The 19,379-nt window shown below is 44.2% G+C and overlaps 1 protein-coding gene across 1 annotated transcript; it reads right to left on the reverse strand.

Moving 5' to 3' along the window:
- Positions 1 to 9,391: 9,391 nt before the first annotated feature.
- msantd2 (Myb/SANT DNA binding domain containing 2) lies at positions 9,392 to 18,813 on the reverse strand (the record flags this gene model as incomplete). Its single annotated transcript, XM_083641323.1, has 4 exons — positions 18,351 to 18,813; positions 15,204 to 15,459; positions 12,998 to 13,061; positions 9,392 to 10,313 (listed from the first exon to the last, which is right to left on the reverse strand). The coding sequence occupies exons 1-4, from the start codon at positions 18,792 to 18,794 to the stop codon at positions 9,392 to 9,394; spliced, it is 1,686 nt and encodes a 561-aa protein (XP_083497449.1). The 5' UTR covers positions 18,795 to 18,813.
- Positions 18,814 to 19,379: the final 566 nt, after the last annotated feature.

The following is a 19,379-nucleotide window of genomic DNA, read 5'->3' on the forward strand; positions in this document are numbered from 1 at the left end:
TCAAGTGTCTCTCCTTCAGTTTCCCGGTGTTAGCTGGTTAAGGTAAGGTAAGGCAAGGGACACTGACTTCAGGTGAGGAAATATGGAAGTCTCCTTAGAACGCTATTTCTGACTTTGCAGCGAGGCAGTGGTAATAAAATGAAGTGTAAAATGGATTAACACCTCCAACACTGAAGGTCCTCCACGACTCTGGCTATCGGAAATACCCTCCTCCTCACCGTGACCGCAGCGAGTACAACTAGTATGCCACTTGTCATCCTGTGTCCTTTACAGAGAGAGAGGGGGACAGAGCGAGAGAGAGGGGGGGGGAGAGAGACGGCGCCAGTCCGGTCAGAATTAAAAACATAACTTCCGGTTCTGAGTGTCAAAATAAAAACCTGTCATTTGCGAAATTGGTTGCAACAATTGCTTTGCCTAAGAGCTGCGCTTTTATTTTGGACGGCAAACGGGACTTATTCCGGTATTATTCCGACTATATTTTGGTAACTTGACGCAGTAAATCGAGCTAGCTCCACCTGTTAGTTGATTCTCACACGCAAGTGCAAAGGCTTCTTTTCATGAATTAAAAATGTGAAATATACTTTTTAGAATTATTAAGGCCATATTCTCACGACCACACGTGATAGCAGATACAATTTATATATAAATAAAGATACAATTTTGATAAATAGATAGATAATAGATACATAGATCAAACTTATCCTCTTGGGGAAATTTAGTCAAGACCATAAATGGAAAAATCCTCTTGGATAAAATGCTGTAGGCATTTTTGAGGTAAAGTAGCCTACTTCATGTGTTTGAATGATTCGAATCCATTTCTGTTGCATAAGCTGTAAAAGGTCGCTGTTATACGAGGGATCAGCCGAGCAGCATTTTGGTAAACAAACCACGTCACTGGGTGGCAACGGCAACGGAACCCTATGGAGCCCAAGTGGCGCGAGGCTTGTGTGTCTGACTCTAGCCGTCTAACTCAGTTTACATTTTAAAAACTGCACAGTTCACACAACGTTAACACGACATGCATATATTATAGCCTACATCAAACTCTTGAGCTAGGCCTACTTCTGCTCTCACTCAGAATGTCAAAATATAAGCGATGTCATGATGTAGCCTATAGTTTTTGAGATATTAACGTGCGCATTTCTGGGTGTCAAGTGACGTCACGCTGATTCGTCCTATAGTCATAGCACCACCTACTGGCAGTGGCAACACCAAAAGCAATTTATCTGGAGAACCGTTTGTCAGAACCACTTCAAACTTGGGGAGTGTGTTGCAGGGAACCATAGCGCATAGCGCCACCTACTGGCAACACAAAAAAGGTTTATCTCGAGAACTGTTCGTAACTTCGTATCGACTTCAAACCTGGCGGGTGTGCGTGCGGCTGGGGACCTGAGAAAGTGCAGTGTCGAATTTTGTGCAATTCGACCAATCAGAACATGCATGGCTTTCGTGTAGCCTATCTCCAGAACCATCTCTCAACTGGTCTCCTGATTGCCATGCCTCTTCCACCCTGTTTCCGTTTTCCTTTTTTGATTCATTGGCGGAGGTATCTTCTTAGTTAAAATTGGCTAAGTGGGTGGCAGTGTCTGTGGCGGCGGTGTCTGTGGCATTGTCAGTCATGATTGTGATGTCATCAGTGATGTCATCAGTGATGTCACCCAAGCAACAGTGATGTAGTATGAGCTGATGGCGAACAGTTGCACGATGTTGCCTAGGTGGGTGGGTGGTGTCTGCATGTATGTCAGTCATGGAGCGGGCGATTTCCATAACTGCAGCCATGGCGCATCATCCCCACTCTCCATCCTAGGAACCTAGCTCGGCCGCTGCACGGCCTTGCCCGCAGCTCGGGTGCTGTGTGGCCAATGAGACCATGATGATGTCAGATTTATGACATCACTGATAATGTCACAGTGGGATTTATGAGGGATTTATGACATCACTGATTATGTCACAGTGGGATTTATGACATCACTTATGATGTCACAGTGGGATTTATGACATCACAGTGGGACAATCACAGTGGGACAGAGAAACAAACAGACAGAGCCCTAGCTCCCATTTATATACTACTGATGATGATGATGATGATGATGATGATGATGATGACACCTTTTCCGCAGAAATGCCTCCAGGGTTACAGAGTTTTGAATTTACGGCTCTGACTATTGGGTCGTCGCAGTAGCACAGAGTGCTAGGCTATAGTACGCTGAAGATAGAAACACTAAAACAACTGAACACATCGAGAATAATACAGCAAATTTATAAATGGATGGATGGATATAATCCCGTTCTACCAATGTAACACTTGTTTTGTAGTTAGCCTAATTGTCAATATTGGTTTTGGGGGGGTTTGCACATTGATTTTTAGCGGGCGGTTCCTATCTGGAGGAAACCCCAGGGGAGCATGAGGAGAACATGCAAACTCCACACAGAAACAGAAAGGCCCTTTTGACGAGCCCAACTGGGCAGTAAGCACTGAGGACATGGGGATGGGGACACACCCTCAGCATCCCAGGTGGGAATCGAACACAGGACCTTCTTGCTGTGAGGCGACAGCGCTACCACTGCGCCATTTTAAAACATTGTAAAAGTCCAAATATCATCCATAACCCGCAGACATTGATATGAAAATTAAGTCAAAATTCTCTCTCAAAGGGAAAGGAGGGAAAAGTCATTGTCATGGTGTGAATATGAGGTTATACAGTTTTTGCTAACTAGTTTTAAGTAGATATTGATCAAAAACATCAACAACATGGACATGTATCAAGTCTTGTAAAAACTGAAGAGTGAAGTGTCTCACCCCTGACTGACTGACCTGAATGATCTGCCTCTTAAAGAGATGTAAAAAGAGTTCCAGAGGATATTCAGGGATATTTTTATGGGTGCAACTTGCCAGTTTCAAATGCTGCTGGCTTAACAATAAGCCTATTTCCAAAACCACAAGTAAAGCCACTGACATAGTAAAGCATCCCCCCAGTCCCCCTGGAAAATCTGAAGCTAATGTTCTCTCATGTGTGAAGAGGTGTGGGTTTGAAAGCAGAGAGACAGATTCCACTCAGCTTGGCATGAGTTCCCAAGGTGAGCTTACCCCTGGAACCTTTGTACACATGGTCTCTGAGTGCTCAGCCGTTTCTTTATTTTGGAGAGAAGTTGACAGGAAGATGTCCGTAGTGCTGGGAGTCACTGTTCCTCGTTCCCCTGTTGTTTTGTTGTTGAATGATTTTACTGGGTTGAATTTATCCTTGAGGCACAGGCGGTGGCTGTTACTAGGCCTTTCTGCCACAAAAAAAGGTAGCTCAGAGATGGATGGCTCCTATTTTGCCTTTGGAAGAATGGGTATCGTTGTCATGGACCTGGCTGTCATGGAGATGTTGGTGACCCGTATGCATGGCGCATCATGGAATACTTTTATAGAAGCCATGCATGGGGGCCATGGGTATCGCCATGATAGCTATAGGTTCCATTTGTTTCTTCTTGCTGTTGGGCACACATACTGCTGTGAGCTAATTACTGTATATGTGTGGGTTGGTGGGGGGTCCTGCGTGGAGGGGGGGTTATGTTCCTGAGTGAGTTTTTTTGTGTTTATGTATGTATTTTGTATTTTGTGTTCTTTGTAGATGTTTGTGGTTATGTTTTTCTTGTTGTATGTTAAAAAATTTAATCAACAATAAATAATTTAATAATAAAGCTTACCCATGATGTAAAAATATGGACTGATCAGCACTCCCAGAGGTGGACAGACCCCTTTATTTAATTTTCTTTGCTTGCCCAGTTGCCTCAGCAACAAAGGTGAGGATAATGCCAAGGGATTGTTCAATTATGAGAGGTGAACAAGGGTTATTCCTGTGATTAAATCCAAGGAAGCATGGGTCCCATATCTTTTTTCTTTGGAAGGGGGGGGGGGGGGGGGTTGCATCTGGGCCTCCAGCTGAAATCTACTGTATTCAGAAGGGGAAGGGGGAAAACCCTCCAGTCAAATGATGAGCAAACCTGACACCTGGAGGCGAAATGTTGCTCATTCCATTATATTGCTCTAAAGAAAACTGTAACTATATGGCAATTTTCATTATTGTAAGTCATCCTCTAGTCAGTTCCCATGAAAAGCAGGTATAGGGATATAGCCTACAATGTAGAGCGCAGCAGGGGCGTAGGCAGAAATTCAATTATGGGTGGGCCTGGATAAAATTGGGTGGGCCTGGATAAAATTGGTGGGGCAATTGCATGACGACAGTTTGCGCGGGAAGCGCGCAAAATTCCTAGATGTCATGAAGTCGTCATGCATTAGACTCTGGAGATGATATGTCCTGCGTTTTTAAGCTACAAAACCATTAGCTAGCAAGGCAGCAGCAAGTTTGCCTCTAGAAAACAACCAATTAAAAAAAAAAAAAATTTTTTTTTTTGGGTGGGCCAGGGCAAGAAGTGGGTGGGCCTGTGCCTACCCAGGCCCACCCGTAGAAACGCCCCAGGCGCAGTCAATTTATTTTGGTAGACTTTTCAAGCAAATTTACAGGAATAGCAGATCCACCGAAAGGAAAAGGGCAGCAATGATGAAAACATATTTGCGCCTTAAAAGAACATTGTTACCAAGGAAGGTCTAATAGTTAATATGAGATGTAACGTTAAAACCAAAATAAATAATGATTGGGGACTGCAGTCTATTCATGAATCAAGGCTGATTGGTATTCACTATGGGAGCAATGATGTGCAGTCCAATTTCACTTTTCATGTTAATATGATTGGTAAAAGGTTGTAATAGGCAGGCATTTTTCTCCAAGGTGGAGTAATATTGTGGATGTGTTGCTGGTGATGGAAAACAGATTTGATCCTTTTAGGGTGCTTTCACACTGGCGCCCAGGTACCGTTCCCGAGCACACTTGTCCCCAAATTGACCCCAGTTTCGGAACATTTGACGAGTGTGAACGTTGGGTTCCGTTCCGTTCCGCGCCCAAGCGCGCAACAGGGAACCGTGAGAGGATCCACTTGAAAAGGTGGTCTGGGGAGCGCTTTGGCATGCCCAGGCACGGAACACTTGCAAGTGTGAAAGCCAATCGTTCCGAACCACATAGACAACACATGGGCGAGGATAAACTCCAGGCATAGTTGATGATGCAAGGGCACTCCGTTCCGTTTCCGAGCGCGGAAGAAATGTTGTAATGTGAAAGCTGACCAGCGGAGGAGAGGGGGGGGGGGGGGGGGGGAATCGTTCCCAGGTGCGGAACCGAACGAAAAAGCAATCGTTCCCAGTGAGAAAGCAGCCTTAACTCATTGAGTGCCAGCCACTTTTGGAGAACGGACGCTCCCAGTGCCAGAGTTTTCAGAGCGTTTTCAGTGATTTCTCGAGGCCCACAGAATATTGTGTGATATTACTATGTAAACACCGAACACGCAAAAAGAACAAGGAGACTCTATTGTATCATCAGCAAAAAAAAGTTTATTGATACCATTTTCCGTTCTTTAGTTATGAGCCGGAGAAGATAGGTTGTTTTCAGCGTTTTCAGGCATTTCAAATTATAAGCTGAGATATTCAGCCTTTTGTGAAATGCAGCATTTCAAGCACATTCACTGACTCTAGATACGGTAATATTTTCTGATGTAGTGATGTGGTGTAGTTGTGTCCTGCCCTGCGTGTCCCACCCCCCCTCCCCCCCCCTCAGCTGAAAACTCCTCCCCACACTAGTAACACACAGCCTCGCACCAAGCGTCTCTAGGAAGCCTGGGAAGCGCCGCCTCCCAGGCAGCGCAACATGGAGAAGCCACACGCGGACTGCAGTGAAAGGTTTGGCTTTTCAGTGTCGCGCTGCTGCTTTTCTAGCGGCTAATCATGTGGAGAAACTATGCTGACAGACAGACAGAGGCAGAAGGACTCAGTTGTGTGCGCGGATTGACTGTGTTCGCACGCACCGTCAGTTGCAGCCAGAACAATCTACATGGCTCTGGATTGCAGCATGAGCGGGTTCTCTTTCATCAAGGCTAATTCAGGCTGTGTATTCCTGACATTTCTGTAATCTGGAGAGCACTGTCGCCACCTAAGGGTTCTGTAAAATAGGTTATAGACCTCCAATAGCTACTATAGTTGTACAGGAGCTGCGGAAGGCTTTGATCGACGTCCCACCGTCAAAAAACGCATTGGACGTCGAAGGACGTCCGTGGCACTCTACGTCACTATTTAATTGGACGTCGAAGGACGTCCATGGCATTCAATGAGTTAATGTGCTTGAAAAATTGGACTGTGCATTGGAGATGCAACATGCTCATTCTCAATGCCAACTACTTTTAAATAGCAACTGGGCCGACAGCTTACTTCATGATTCACTTTAATACACACTGAAGCCACAGTAAGTAAGATTACAAAATGAGGAATTTGTGCAAGTATGCAGCGTTCGACAGTATTACCTTTGGTTTGTGTTCACATGAATTAATGTTACCGTTAGTGATAGTAGGCTATTTACGTATACGTAGGGCTGGGTATCATTCAAGAACTTTCGTTAGATACAGATACGGGTACCTTGACTTCGATACCGGTTCCTGAACAATAGTTTTTTTCTATATTTTACTCTCTGTAATTAAAATAATAATTTCAGTTGTAAAAAAATAAGTCCAAACTTCTCAATTTCAACATTGTTATTTATTTAGCGTGGGAGGATCACTCTATTCTCCGCAACCAAGCCAGAAGTACCACTGCTGGGAATTGAACCCGGGTCTCCGCGGTGGTAGGCGAGTGCTTTTACCTCTACAAAGTGTTTTCTTTACCGATTTACTTGAGGCTGCTTTCATATAATGACCTGTTTCCTTCCAAATGACTGCAGGCCAGATTCGAACCCGGGTCGCTGTAGAGAGGACTGAACTTCATTATGGTACACGCTCTACTCAGTGAGCCACCGGGACACTCCATCAAAGAGGAGAGATTTGAAAGTCATTAATACAGGACCATACTTGGATCTTTTTTCACCAATAGCCATCTATTGCCATCTCCTGGCCACATTGGTGAACAACATATTTCCTCCCAAGTCTTGCACGCATCCATGCAATTATTAGTTATTATCATGCAATCACAGAATTAAAGTGACACAGTGACTGAGCTGTCTATTCAAAGATAGGTAATTGATAGAATCCTTCACCTTGCTCAGGATACAGTGAACCTGGAGGTTGGTATCACAGTGCTATCATTCATTTTAGGCTGAAAACAGGTCCAAACAGGTCAAGATAATACATCAAGATATTGGAATTTGTCTTTCTGAATACAAACATTTCTATATTCAGATATAAAACCAGCTACATTTCAGGCTTCAGTTTACAGGTCAAGTACACTTTCGTATTAGTTTCAGGAATCAAACCAGCACCCACTGCACCTCCAGACCAACCTGCTCCTCAAACCCACTGCACCTCCAGACCAACCTGCTCCTCAAACACCACTGCACCTCCAGACCAACCTGCTCCTCAAACACCACTGCACCTCCAGACCAACCTGCTCCTCAAACCAACACACAAAACCATTTTTACTGAGTGGCAAATGATGGCGAGTGCCCCATTTATTTATTTTATTTTTTTCAAAACATGTAAACATACAAGACTGAACTCAAAACAATTACATACAAGACATGGTGTCAACCAATAAAATAAAATAAAATAACAGGAATAAAAATAAAAATATAATATTCATATATACCCAAACAAATGAATGCTGCAAGTTCGCAAAAGCTGGAATGCTCAAGAACATCAATATTTTTTAAATATATATTATATGGATATATAAGGTAAATTTCATATACATAGACAGATTCGATATGGATTCATTCAATGGTTTCATCCATTGTAATTCTTCACCTAGTCTACACAGTCCTTTCCTGGCACATTGCACATAACCTCTGGAATCATATTCATAAAGAATCCAGTTTGAATACTGGTCTAGGACGAGTTTACCTCAGCAGCTTAGTCATACAACCTGACTAGAGGTCCTAGATCAGTACTCGTCTCATATAGGGCCCTATGAAATGTGTTTGATTTGATTTCTTCCAAATTCTGTCTTCTTTTTCCCAAATTCTGCACCCCCTCCCCTTTTTTGAATGACGGTTAGTGAGTTTAGTGGTTAAAGGGCCGTCGCTAGGGATAGGAAGGTAGTAGAGTCGGGATTCAAGGGGTGGGTAGGAATAGTTGTTAGGGGGATATGGGTGTTGTTGTTGGGGGGTGGGTGGGTGGGTGGGGGCAAGGGAAAAGGGCCCATAGGGATAGGAAGGTGATAGTCATGATTCGAGGGTCAGGTAGGATTAGTGGCTATGGGGATATGGGTGGTGTTGGGGGGGGGGGGGGGGGGAGTGGCGCCGTGGTCTAAAGGGTTTGCGCTTGTTTAATGACAAGGCCGGCGTCTCAGACAGCGTCTTCTCAAGCTAGTTCTCAAGTTGTGAGGTGACGTGAGGGTCCCACGCAGGACCTCTCAAAACACCCCAATCAAAAACCGGAATTATTCCTCTAGGCCTATTTTACAATTATTAAATAATGTAGGTTACTACAATAATGAGGCTTACTTTAGATTTTCTTTTAATCAATTTCAGCCAAGTTATGGAAAATTCTGCAATATTCCATGTTTTACAGTTGACTCCATTTTTATTACCAAATTCCGTGATTCCGTCCGTGTTTTCTGCATTGTGGAAATCATAGGGCCCTACTCTTTATACCTTTATGCCTTGTTTATACCTGTGCACAAGCAGATTACCACTGGAATACTTTCGTCTTTGTGTTATCTGCAAGACTGTGACACAACTGTCTGGAATATTTGAGAGGTGCTGGTAATCCAAGAAGGGCCTTTGTGGCGTCCACCTACTGATACCCACAAATCCATGGGTGCAACCGCAACGCATAAATTAGGCATTGATCTTAGATGCTTTGTGAATACAGATCCAGACCTCGACAGTCAAAGTAAAGGCAGTTTCAGAACAAGTACACGCTATGGTCCCGTCGCTGCCTTATTTGCTACATCCTATTGAGGTAGACAGATGCACACTGCAGTAGTCACCTTGCCAACCCTACGCTCCCTGATGAGGCAATATTCGTCTACACAAGACGAGCAGCACAACCTTGTAGTGCATATATCAGCTGAACATAATGAGTACATGGATGTCACATCCCTGTAATACATTGAAATACTTATGCCAGTGTTCCCATATTTGCATTCAATGCATTTGCTGCATTGAATGTCTTTATTCATTTGCCTTGATTAGAGTCTAGTGGCAGGGTAACAAAATTCAAGGAGGAAAAAGGCTGTGCAAATGATTTGATAGCTTCTTGCACACATCCATGCTGTGTAACAGACAGAACCAGTGAGCCTTCATGTGCCCCGGCTGGCTGGAACACTTTAACCATCTTATCAAGGCAAGTCCCAAACACTGAGCGGCAGTTACAGTGGCTCTTTGTTGTACTTTAAGGAATAGCCCACGGCAATTTCCAGGCACTCCACCAGGGAGCCTGCTGAGAGGAAGTCCAGCTCCACCTCGATGAACTTAATGTAAATGGCCAAATGTTGAGACGAGGCTTCGCCTCCTTCCCCGCCCTGGCCTCCAGTGCCACTGCGACAGCTCTCCTGCAGGAAACGTGTGACAGCGGAGGGTTCCCTGTGGACATAGTGCTTTGTGGAACCCTGAAAGTGCTGGAACAGGCACTGCTGTAGGGTTCTATCCTCGGCTATGCCTAGGTAACAGTAAGTGATTTTAGCCCCAGTCCTGTCACCCTTCCCTGCTGCTTCTCCGTCGGTCTGGCTCCGGGTCATGCTCTCCAACTCCATCTCGCACTGAGCTAAGCCGTGGTCTTGACTATCGCCCGATGTCTGAGCGCTGTCATTACAGGGTGCCACTAGCACCTCGTAGCCAACAGCATAGAGTCCATATGCCTTGGGGATGTCCCCAGGCAGGAGGTAGTGGCACGTGCCTCTGCTGCACCCCGTCACCCTGGACTGGGTGACGGGGATCCAGTCCACCTCCATGTGCAGCTCCAGGCAGCGCGCCTCGCTGATGGTGATGTCCAGGAACTTGTAGTAGACATTCTTCCAGTTCATCTTCTGAACTTTGGTCATGATGATGCGGCCCTCGGGCTTCTCGGGGTTGAAGTACTCTCGGAGCCGCTTGCCCAGCGGCACCTGGGAGCTGATCTCAGCGTAGTGGTAACGCACGTCCTCGCGCCAGCGCGTGTTGTAGCCCACGCCGAAGATGGCCAGTTTGTTGGACAGGTGCAGCCGCGAGAACTCCGTCCACGTCTGGAAGTGCTCCCATTTAAGCTGCACCGACTCCAGGATGCGCACCACATTCTGCATCACATCCCTTTTCCTGTGGGAAAACAAAGATACATGAATGATTATTGACGGTTTTAACTTGACAACAAAAACATGATTCTAAATTGAACCCCAGCGCACTTCCTGTTGCAGTGTTTGACAGAAAAGAAAAAAAGACATAAGGTGGAGGAGTGAGTGACCATTCTGTGAAAAGGAAGAAAAGTAGAGGGTTTTACAGCAGAGCCGTTCTGCTCTACAGCCGTTAAGGGTTAATATGTCACTTTTATAAGTTTAGACTAACCATTCAGATTACCCTTGTGTGCTCAGTTTATCAAAATAACGGCTATTTAGAAATCAGATTTTCGTTTTTGGACATCTGAAGAACCAGGACGAGTCAGTCACCTCAGCTGACAGAAGCCAGGCTCTGAGCAGCACGGCCGGGTGAACATAAGCTTAGCCCTTGTTCACACAGGACGCCGAACATAAGCAGAACTGAAGCTTGAAGCAGGCACAAGCTGAACGTACGCCTTACCGTTCACACAACAAGACGCCTTCTCTTTTCCTCTCAGCGCCTACTCTCGCGCCTTGAAGCCACCCACAACTCCCATTGACTTCATGCCTGGCTTCACGGGTCACGCTTTTAAAATTTGCGTCAATCCTGAGCGATTGCTTCAGCGTGGCGTGAGCGTGGCTTCGGCAAGGCGTTAGTGTGGCACGCACGCGGGTGGTATGAACGGCTTCGCCTGTTAACAAGGATGCCTAAATGACACTTGTGGGTTCAGCGTAGGTAGGCCTTCGGTTGAGCGTTGCTTCGGCGTACTCTGTGAACGGGGGCTGATGCCTTGCCGAAGCCACACCACGCTGAAGCGTGGTTGAGTGGTTCTCAATGTGGGGTCAGGGGACCACCAGTGGTCATTGAGAGGATTCCAAGATTCTCTGTTGTCTCTCAACCTAATATATAGGAATTCTGGACAAAATCATATCTAGGCTACATAAAACAAAACAAAAATCTGATTTGCATCTGAGAAACCAAATCTCATCATATTGGGGGTCATTGGCCCCAATGTGAACTAAATTAGGACTACTAACAGGCGATTGTAATCAATTAACAGGTGATTAACAGGTCAGGTGACACAAACAGCCAATTAGCTGTGTATTGTAGCGCCATATTGGTAGGAAAATGCTTGTGACATCATGGGGATAGGCTTGGAGTTGTGAGGGGCCGGGAAAGGGTACAGGGGGAGTAGGGGAGTCACTATCTTGAAATCCCATAGTCTTTGGTTCATCGTGACGTCAGGTTGTACCACATTTTGTGCAGTTTTGAGGGCAAAAAAAAGCAGGGTTGAACCCATAGAGGGCACTTATGCGGCTGAAAATGATACAAATGGTACAATGGTAACATTTTGGTCTCAAATGTGGAAATTCTGACCAGAATTCTTCACACACCACCCCCCAAGTCATACAGTATATATTGGTTAAAAGCTGAAAACAAGTGTTTTGGTGGTAAGTTACACTTTAACGTTTACATAGAAAAATAAATAGAATCAATGTTTCACCGATTTTTTTCTTTTAGCAGCTATAGCAGTCTATTATAGAACAGTTTCCATTTTACATATAGGCCTACTTTCATAAATCAAATTGAAAGTGCAGCACATTTTATTTTTTTCTACATCAATATTTTATATTGTGTAGACTACTTTAAAAAAATATATATATATTTTTTTTTAAATAAACAGGCTAAAATATTATGCTGTGTGTGGTAGTTGAAACATAGTTTCAAGTTGACGTTTATTTATGTTTGTAGTTGAAACAAAAACATAAATACTGTAGGCTACATGAATGGAAATGTTTGCTCATTAATATCTACTTTTAGAAATTATATAGGTAGGTAGGTTATATAGGTTTTCTTGTTTTAATAATAATAATAAAAAGACTTAATGTGTAACTTTTCCTCCGTGGTATCGAAAATGTTATGAGTGAGTGAGTGAACTCTGAGAGAGTTCATGTCAATTCTGCTAATAAATACATAATACCTGCTTCTTGCCTTTTAGGGGTATTTTTTTCTCTTCAGTTACACAGGTATCGTGATGTATCGTCTTCCAATATATCGATTATCGCAGAATCGCTGTATCGTGATAATATCGTTATCGAGGGCCAAGTATCGTGACCATATCGTATCGTGAGCTACTCAGCGATTCCCACCCCTACTCAAGATGCAAGGGGTGTGTTGACAGAGTCTGGTGTGGTGTGGAGGTGAGTAAAAAAACACTGACAAAAGCAAACTGTGTGATTTGCAAGACAATGATATAAATGATTAGCCTAATATGAAAGTGAAACGATTTCTATCATGAAAATGTTTTCGTTTTTTTACACCAATTAACTGCGGAGAAATGGGCTGTCTCGTGTTTCTCACGTGCAGCATGATCGGCTGCATAAATCGGCAACAATAAAGAAAGATCTGCAATCAGCTGATCGCATATTTGAGGTAAAAATCGGCCAATTCCAATCACGTGCTGATCGATCGGTGGACCTCTAAAGTTAATATACTATTTCCAAATAGAAATTGTGCTCAAGACTATCGTCTACAAATGACTCGTTATCAAAAATGAAAACAAATGATAGTGTTGGCCTTCTAGCAATAACTTATGATTAGACAAAGTCACAACTTACAGCACAAAGCCTAACATGGTCAATTAACAAAGGCGCAGTGAGTAGAGCCTTTGTCCCAAGTTGACTTACTGGGTTTGTTCTGACAGCTCTGCTTGAATCTGTAGAACTCTATTTTTAGGCACCTGGATTTCTTCTGGAGAGAAAGAAAAAGAGAGCACAAACACAAGAGTTCAAACCAACTGTTCAACTGTGTCAATTAGAGCCCGACTGACTATATACAGTATATATATATATAATATATATATATCTATATATATATATAGATATATATATATCCTTTTTCTTAAAGGGATATGCCAACTTTTTGGGAGTTTCGCTCATTTGCCATCCTCCATACATAACCAAGATAGAGTGTCTTCACCGTGACTCTCCATTAGTTAGTATCGCATAGAATGGAGGCAAATGGTAAAGTTGTTCAAAATCACCAAAAACACACATCTAACAGCGCCAAAAAGCTCTTTGTGCTTCGGGTACTCACCACGCGATGAAATATTAATCCAAAATGCAGAGAAATTATCTTTTTTTAAGGTAAATAGATAGCCGGAATTACTTTATAAACATGGCCGCCAGGCATGTGCGGTGTACAACGGAAGTGCTCTTTACAGGCAAACAAGGAAGTAAAGCGTGGGGATTTACTGTAGCTCAACGTGTCAAAGACAAAGGAGCTGGTGGTGGACCTGAGGAGGGTCAAGGCTCCGGTGACCCCTGTTTCAATCCACGGGGTCAGTGTTGACATAGTGGAGGATTACAAGTACCTTGGAGTGTACATTGACAATAAACTAGACTGGGCTAAGAACTCTGATGCACTCTACAAGAAGGGGCAAAGCCGTCTCTACTTCCTGAGACGGCTGAGGTCCTTCAACTTCTGCCGGACCATGCTGAGGATGTTCTATGAGTCGGTAGTGGCTAGTGCCTTCCTGTATGCTATTTCTGTGCTGGGGCAGCAGGCTGAAGGCAGCGGACGCCAACAGACTCAACAAACTGATCCGTAAGGCCAGGGACATTGTGGGGCTGGATCTGGGCTCTCTGACTGCGGTGTCGGAGAAGAGAACGTTGTCCAGGTTATGCTCCATCATGAGCAATGACTCGCACCCACTCCACGGCGTGCTAGTCAAACACTGGAGCACGTTCAGTGAGAGGCTGATCCCACCAAGATGCAATACGGAGAGGCACAGGAAATCATTCCTGCCTGTGGCCATTGGACTCTTTAACGCCTCTCTTAAAAGAGCACCTCAGAGACGCTCAGTCTCCCAGAGCCTGAGCCAGCCGATAGGTTAACTGTGCCTGGCTGAGCCACGTGTAATGTAAGGGGCAAGCCGACTTAATATAAGTCCAGTATGCAATAACTGCAATTGTCACGTAATGTACATCACTTACTCTACTTATTTTGCTTACTTTATACGTACTCTACTTTATTTTTGCTTACTTATCGCATTTTACTACTGTTTATTTGATGCCATGTTGTGTTCTGAGTGCGAGCTACTGTAACCTGTCCCAATTTCCCCCCGGGGATCATTAAAGTCTTTCTGATTCTGATTCTGATTCTGATACTCCGAAAATGACGTTTCACGTAACTATGGATTAATATTTCATCGCGTGGTGAGTAGCCTACCCAAAGCACAAAGAGCTTTTTGGCGCTGTTAGATGTGTGTTTTTGGTGATTTTGAACGACTGTACCATTTGCCTCCATTCTATGGCGATACTAACTAACTTGACGACTGTAGCTCACTGTATACTGCGCAGAGAGTCACGGTGAAGACACTGTGTATCTTGGTTATGTATGAGGATATGGCAAATGAGTGAAAGTTGGCGTATCCCTTTAAGTTCTTCTTCAAGTTCTATTTGTGTTTTTTATTTTTATGTATTTTTATAGTTATCTATAATTATAAAAGTCCCAGTGAAGTTGACAGATTCAGTGCACTGACACCGATGTCATTTTGGACAATATAACTGTAAAATATCCTGCCTCAATTACATGTTTGTCACAAGTGTTTGATATTTGAGGGATCACTGCAAAAAACATTTATTTATGTACGTATTTATGTACGCACAGAACAGGATGAGGTGGAGAAATATCATCAGTGGCCTATGCTCCATCCAGGAGTAACAGGCATAAGCAAGTACCGTAAGCATAAGAATATCAGCTGATATATCGCTGTCAGATTTGTTTTTACACCCTAATATCGGTATCGGATCCAAACATCCAGTATCTATCGGGCCCTAGTGTCAATTAATGCGCAGTGCTCACCGCTCGCCAACACAAACACTCACTCACCGGCCTCCATGTCTCCCTCCTGGAAGGCGGAGGCCAGCACCTGGTTGCACCAGTCCTCCTGGGAGAAATCTTCCAGGGTGCTGCCGTCCGACTCCATCTCCTGATACAGCCCACTGCTGTTGATCAGCACGGGGGCACAGCTCTGGGAGTCCCAGCCCCCCTGGCCGAACACCTTCTCCAGCTGCTCTATAGAGTAGCTGCTCTTCCGCTTGCCGATACCGTGCTCCTTCACGCGGCTGTAGCAGCGCCGCAGTGTCTGGACGGGGATGGGAGGACACGTCAGCTATTTGTACAGGCAACATGTTGATGCTTAGCTTTAGACTAAAGCTAACCAGGTCGAACGTTACTTCAACTAATTTAGTTGAAGTAATGTTCGACCTATTACCGCATTCATGACAACTCGGACCGCCGTAAGTTTCAACATGGAACCTCCGCCTTGGACATATGACTAATGCATTCACGCTGCACTTCCCACTTGGGGGGGGAACCAAACACAGGCTATAGGTTGCTATAGAAACCTGTGTAACATTGTAGCTACCTACTACTAGCTAACAATGCTAACCGAATGCTGAATTTCACATATTGCTCTAATCAGAGTGAAACATAGATGACACAAACACATATTAACGCATTACATAATTGAGACATAAAATGTGTTAAAACGTTAACAAATGTCTTTATAATAATTCTGTGATTACCATTAACGATACAAGTCACCATTTTGATGTGGTTATGACGTCAACTCGGACAAAGCGGCGCTCTGGATGATACCCGAATTTCCGAGCTGTAATTCCGGCCTGGACGACTGTTCAATTCACTTTTTAAAGGCCGGAACCCATTTTTCCTGGTGGTCTGAGTTGTCTTTAACGGGGTATAAATACTAAAACAGGAGGCAGTTCAAACCGCTTTGATTAAGAAGGGAGATGTAGAGTGTTGGGGTGGTAAAAAAAAAAAAAAGTACATAAACTATGACCTCCATTCTGTATTGGGTGATCATCATAAGGAAAAGAACCACCCATAGACAAAAATGAATGAATGTATCCTCCCCCATATCTACCACAAAACTGACTTAACATGATGTGTACCATAAATACACAATATATGTCAGTATAAAGGTACAAATCTGACTTAACATGATGTGTACCATAAGGCATAAATACACAATATACTATAAAGGTACAAATCTAACTTAACAGTCAGGAAGGAGGTACAGGGTCCCTTTGTGCAAACACAATCGTTATAAAAACTTGTTTGTCCCTCAATCAATTAACCTTATTAATGAGCAGCTAAGAGAGGACAGACGGACCTGAGGACCATGTAGCCTACTACAGATACTTTTTGTACTTGCGACCTGTGTGTGTGTGTGTGTGTGTGTGAGAGAGAGAGCGTGCGCAACTGTGCATGTGTGTGTGTGGGTGAGTGGCACATCCAGGGTGGGAATATGGGTGGATGCTAAATGTGTGTGGGGATGATGTCACATGTCATGATAACTGTCATGATAAATTTTATGTTATAGTAGATGTGTTGATGCCCATGGTGATGGGCTGGTGTTTCTGTATGTATCACTGCTACTGTTATCTGTATGCTGCAGCTTGAGCTTGTCGTCCACAACAAGTTTCTCCTAAGGGAGACCAAATAAAATAATCAATCAATAATCAATCAATCAATCAATCAACATGATGTGTACCATAAATACACTATATGTAGTATAAAGGTACAAATCTGACTTAACATGGTGTGTACCATAAATACACAATATATGTTAGTATAAAGGTACAGCAGGTAAGCTATTTGACAAGTGGAGATAGTTGGGTGGGTTTGCCCTCCACCACTGTAACCCTAGTCTCGCTGGCCAGCCTCCTCTCTCTTCCGTCCGAGGAGTCTGGCGCCGCAGGTCTCCATAACTGGGATAAACCCTCCCCTGCTCTGCTCTGCTCTCCCATTGGAGGCGTCGGTTTCAGTGGCAGCCGGATGTCCGCTCCCCGCTTAAGAAGCTCTGTCATTGGCTCCGACCATGTCAATCAGAGTGGCTTCCGCTCCCTCTTCCCTGTGTGTTGCTGTAAATAGTCCCCTGCCGCCTCAGGGAAAACAACAACGCTAACTAGCTAGCAAGCTAACGGCAGAAACCTACACGCTAGCTCGTTGCTACACGCTGAAAACAGCAAGTTGGATTGTTTGAAACTATTTTCCAAGGGCACTGCCGCTAAGCGCCGCCCATCGCAATCCCACTATGGAGACCTGCGGCGCCAGACTCCTCGGACGGAAGGGAGAGGAGGCTGGCCAGCGAGACTACTGTAACCCTGGTTGAGACAGCTGAGACATGCAAAGGGGAGTGTAACAAGGTTTTAGGAAACTAGTCATAAGCTTGAGTGACTTGCACAGTGTACATTTATCAATGTCAGCAGACCGGCTCCTGGGACTAGGAGAGGACACTTGGTGCTTAATGTGCAGGTCAGACAAATAGCCAGGCCTGTCATGTAACTAGACTTATTGTTAAGGTACCACTTTATATTACAGTACACACACATATTCACCATTAACTAGTTGTTTATTAGCATGCATATTAGCTGTTTAGTTTTTAGTCATGAAGCAGTTATTAATGCATTATTCTGCATGACCATATTTCTACAACTACTGTAATAGGCCAGTAGCTAAGAGTTTCCTCTCAATAACCTCCTAATTATGGCTTATTTATACTGTAGTAAGGAGGTTGTACTGTACAATTATGATCTTACAATCTGTGCTCATTATGGGCCTTATAAGGTGCCGGTGGGAGTACTGTACCACTAAAGCATATTAAGATCTTAATTAATGTACAAAAATGGCATATGGTCTTGCAGAATAAGGCATTAATAAAGTGTTTTATACTGACTAATAAACAGCCAATATGCTGATATTATGCATGCTAATAAGCAACTATATATAATATAGTTATATTATATAATTACCTTAAATATGAAATGTTACTGTGTCTGTGTTACCGATTTTGTGTGTGTGACTGTGATCCCACAACCCAGTAAGCTGTAGGCTACTGCATGTCAACACTGCTGTGTTCTCCAGAGTTCTCGGCCCCAGAGTGACAGGTAGAGATGCTGCTGATGCTGGAGGAGGAGGGAGCACATTGTGCCCCTCATTACTAAACGTTACCTTCATCCTCTCCCGGCACTGGGACGGGGTCCTCTCGTAGCCCAGCTCGGCCAGGGCTCTGGAGACACGCTCGTACATGGCAGGCCCGGGGGCCTTGCCGGAGAACACGGTGCCCGCCACCTCCAGCTGCTGCATCCTCGCCTCGGTCAGCCGCTCGTTGCCCCACACGGCGATGAGGGCGTTCGTCTCGGACGGGGTCCACGACATCCCCCGGCAAGCCGTGAAGCTGTTGGAGGAGGACGAGGCCGCCGCCTGGGTCCTGCCCGCCGTGCCCGCGCCCTGCACGTTCAGCGGCGAGAAGCGGTTGGGCGTGGACGGGTTGGAGTGGTATTGATTACTGTCGCTCAAGTCCTCCGATTCAGGGGAAGGCACCTCTGTTTTGGGTATCTTCAACGGCGTCGATGTCTCGGGAGAATGCGGAGGAGCGTTACTGGACGCCGCCATCTTTGCCTCTGTTGCTAAGGGGAGGGGGAGGAGGGAGGGGAGGTGACGTGCGGGACTGGAGCCAGACGGGATGACGTAAAATACGGTGTGGATCCTCGAAGATGATCAAAAACAATAAATACACAAATAATATTAATAATAATAATAAATGTATCACGCTATATACATTTGCTTACTTTCATAATGTACATCAGATACATGTCTGTCTTAATATTAAAAAGGGGGGGGGGGCGCTGCAGGTAATACAGTGAAAGAAGTAGAAGATAGCCTACATGTACATCAAAATTACCCTGGTAAAAGATTAGAAGAAGATTTAAGCTATTATGGATTAAATATAGGCTATGTGTTTTTGCGATTAGTATGGAGAAACAATATTTAATTAGTTTTTTTCACTCTGTTCATTCAAATTTCTTTTGGATAGATGTGCAAAACCTTATAAATAGAAAAATGTGTAGGCTACTACTGTACAGATATTTAGGCTATTTGATGTGATGTTATATTTTGTGTTATATTGTGTATGTAATTCAGTGCTGCCACTGCTTATGATCATTATTGGTAAATTTCCTTTATTATATGGTCTTTGTA

Source organism: Poromitra crassiceps (genome assembly GCF_964638095.1).
Source record: "Poromitra crassiceps genome assembly, chromosome: 1".
In the NCBI taxonomy this organism is placed as follows: Eukaryota; Metazoa; Chordata; class Actinopteri; order Beryciformes; family Melamphaidae; genus Poromitra; species Poromitra crassiceps.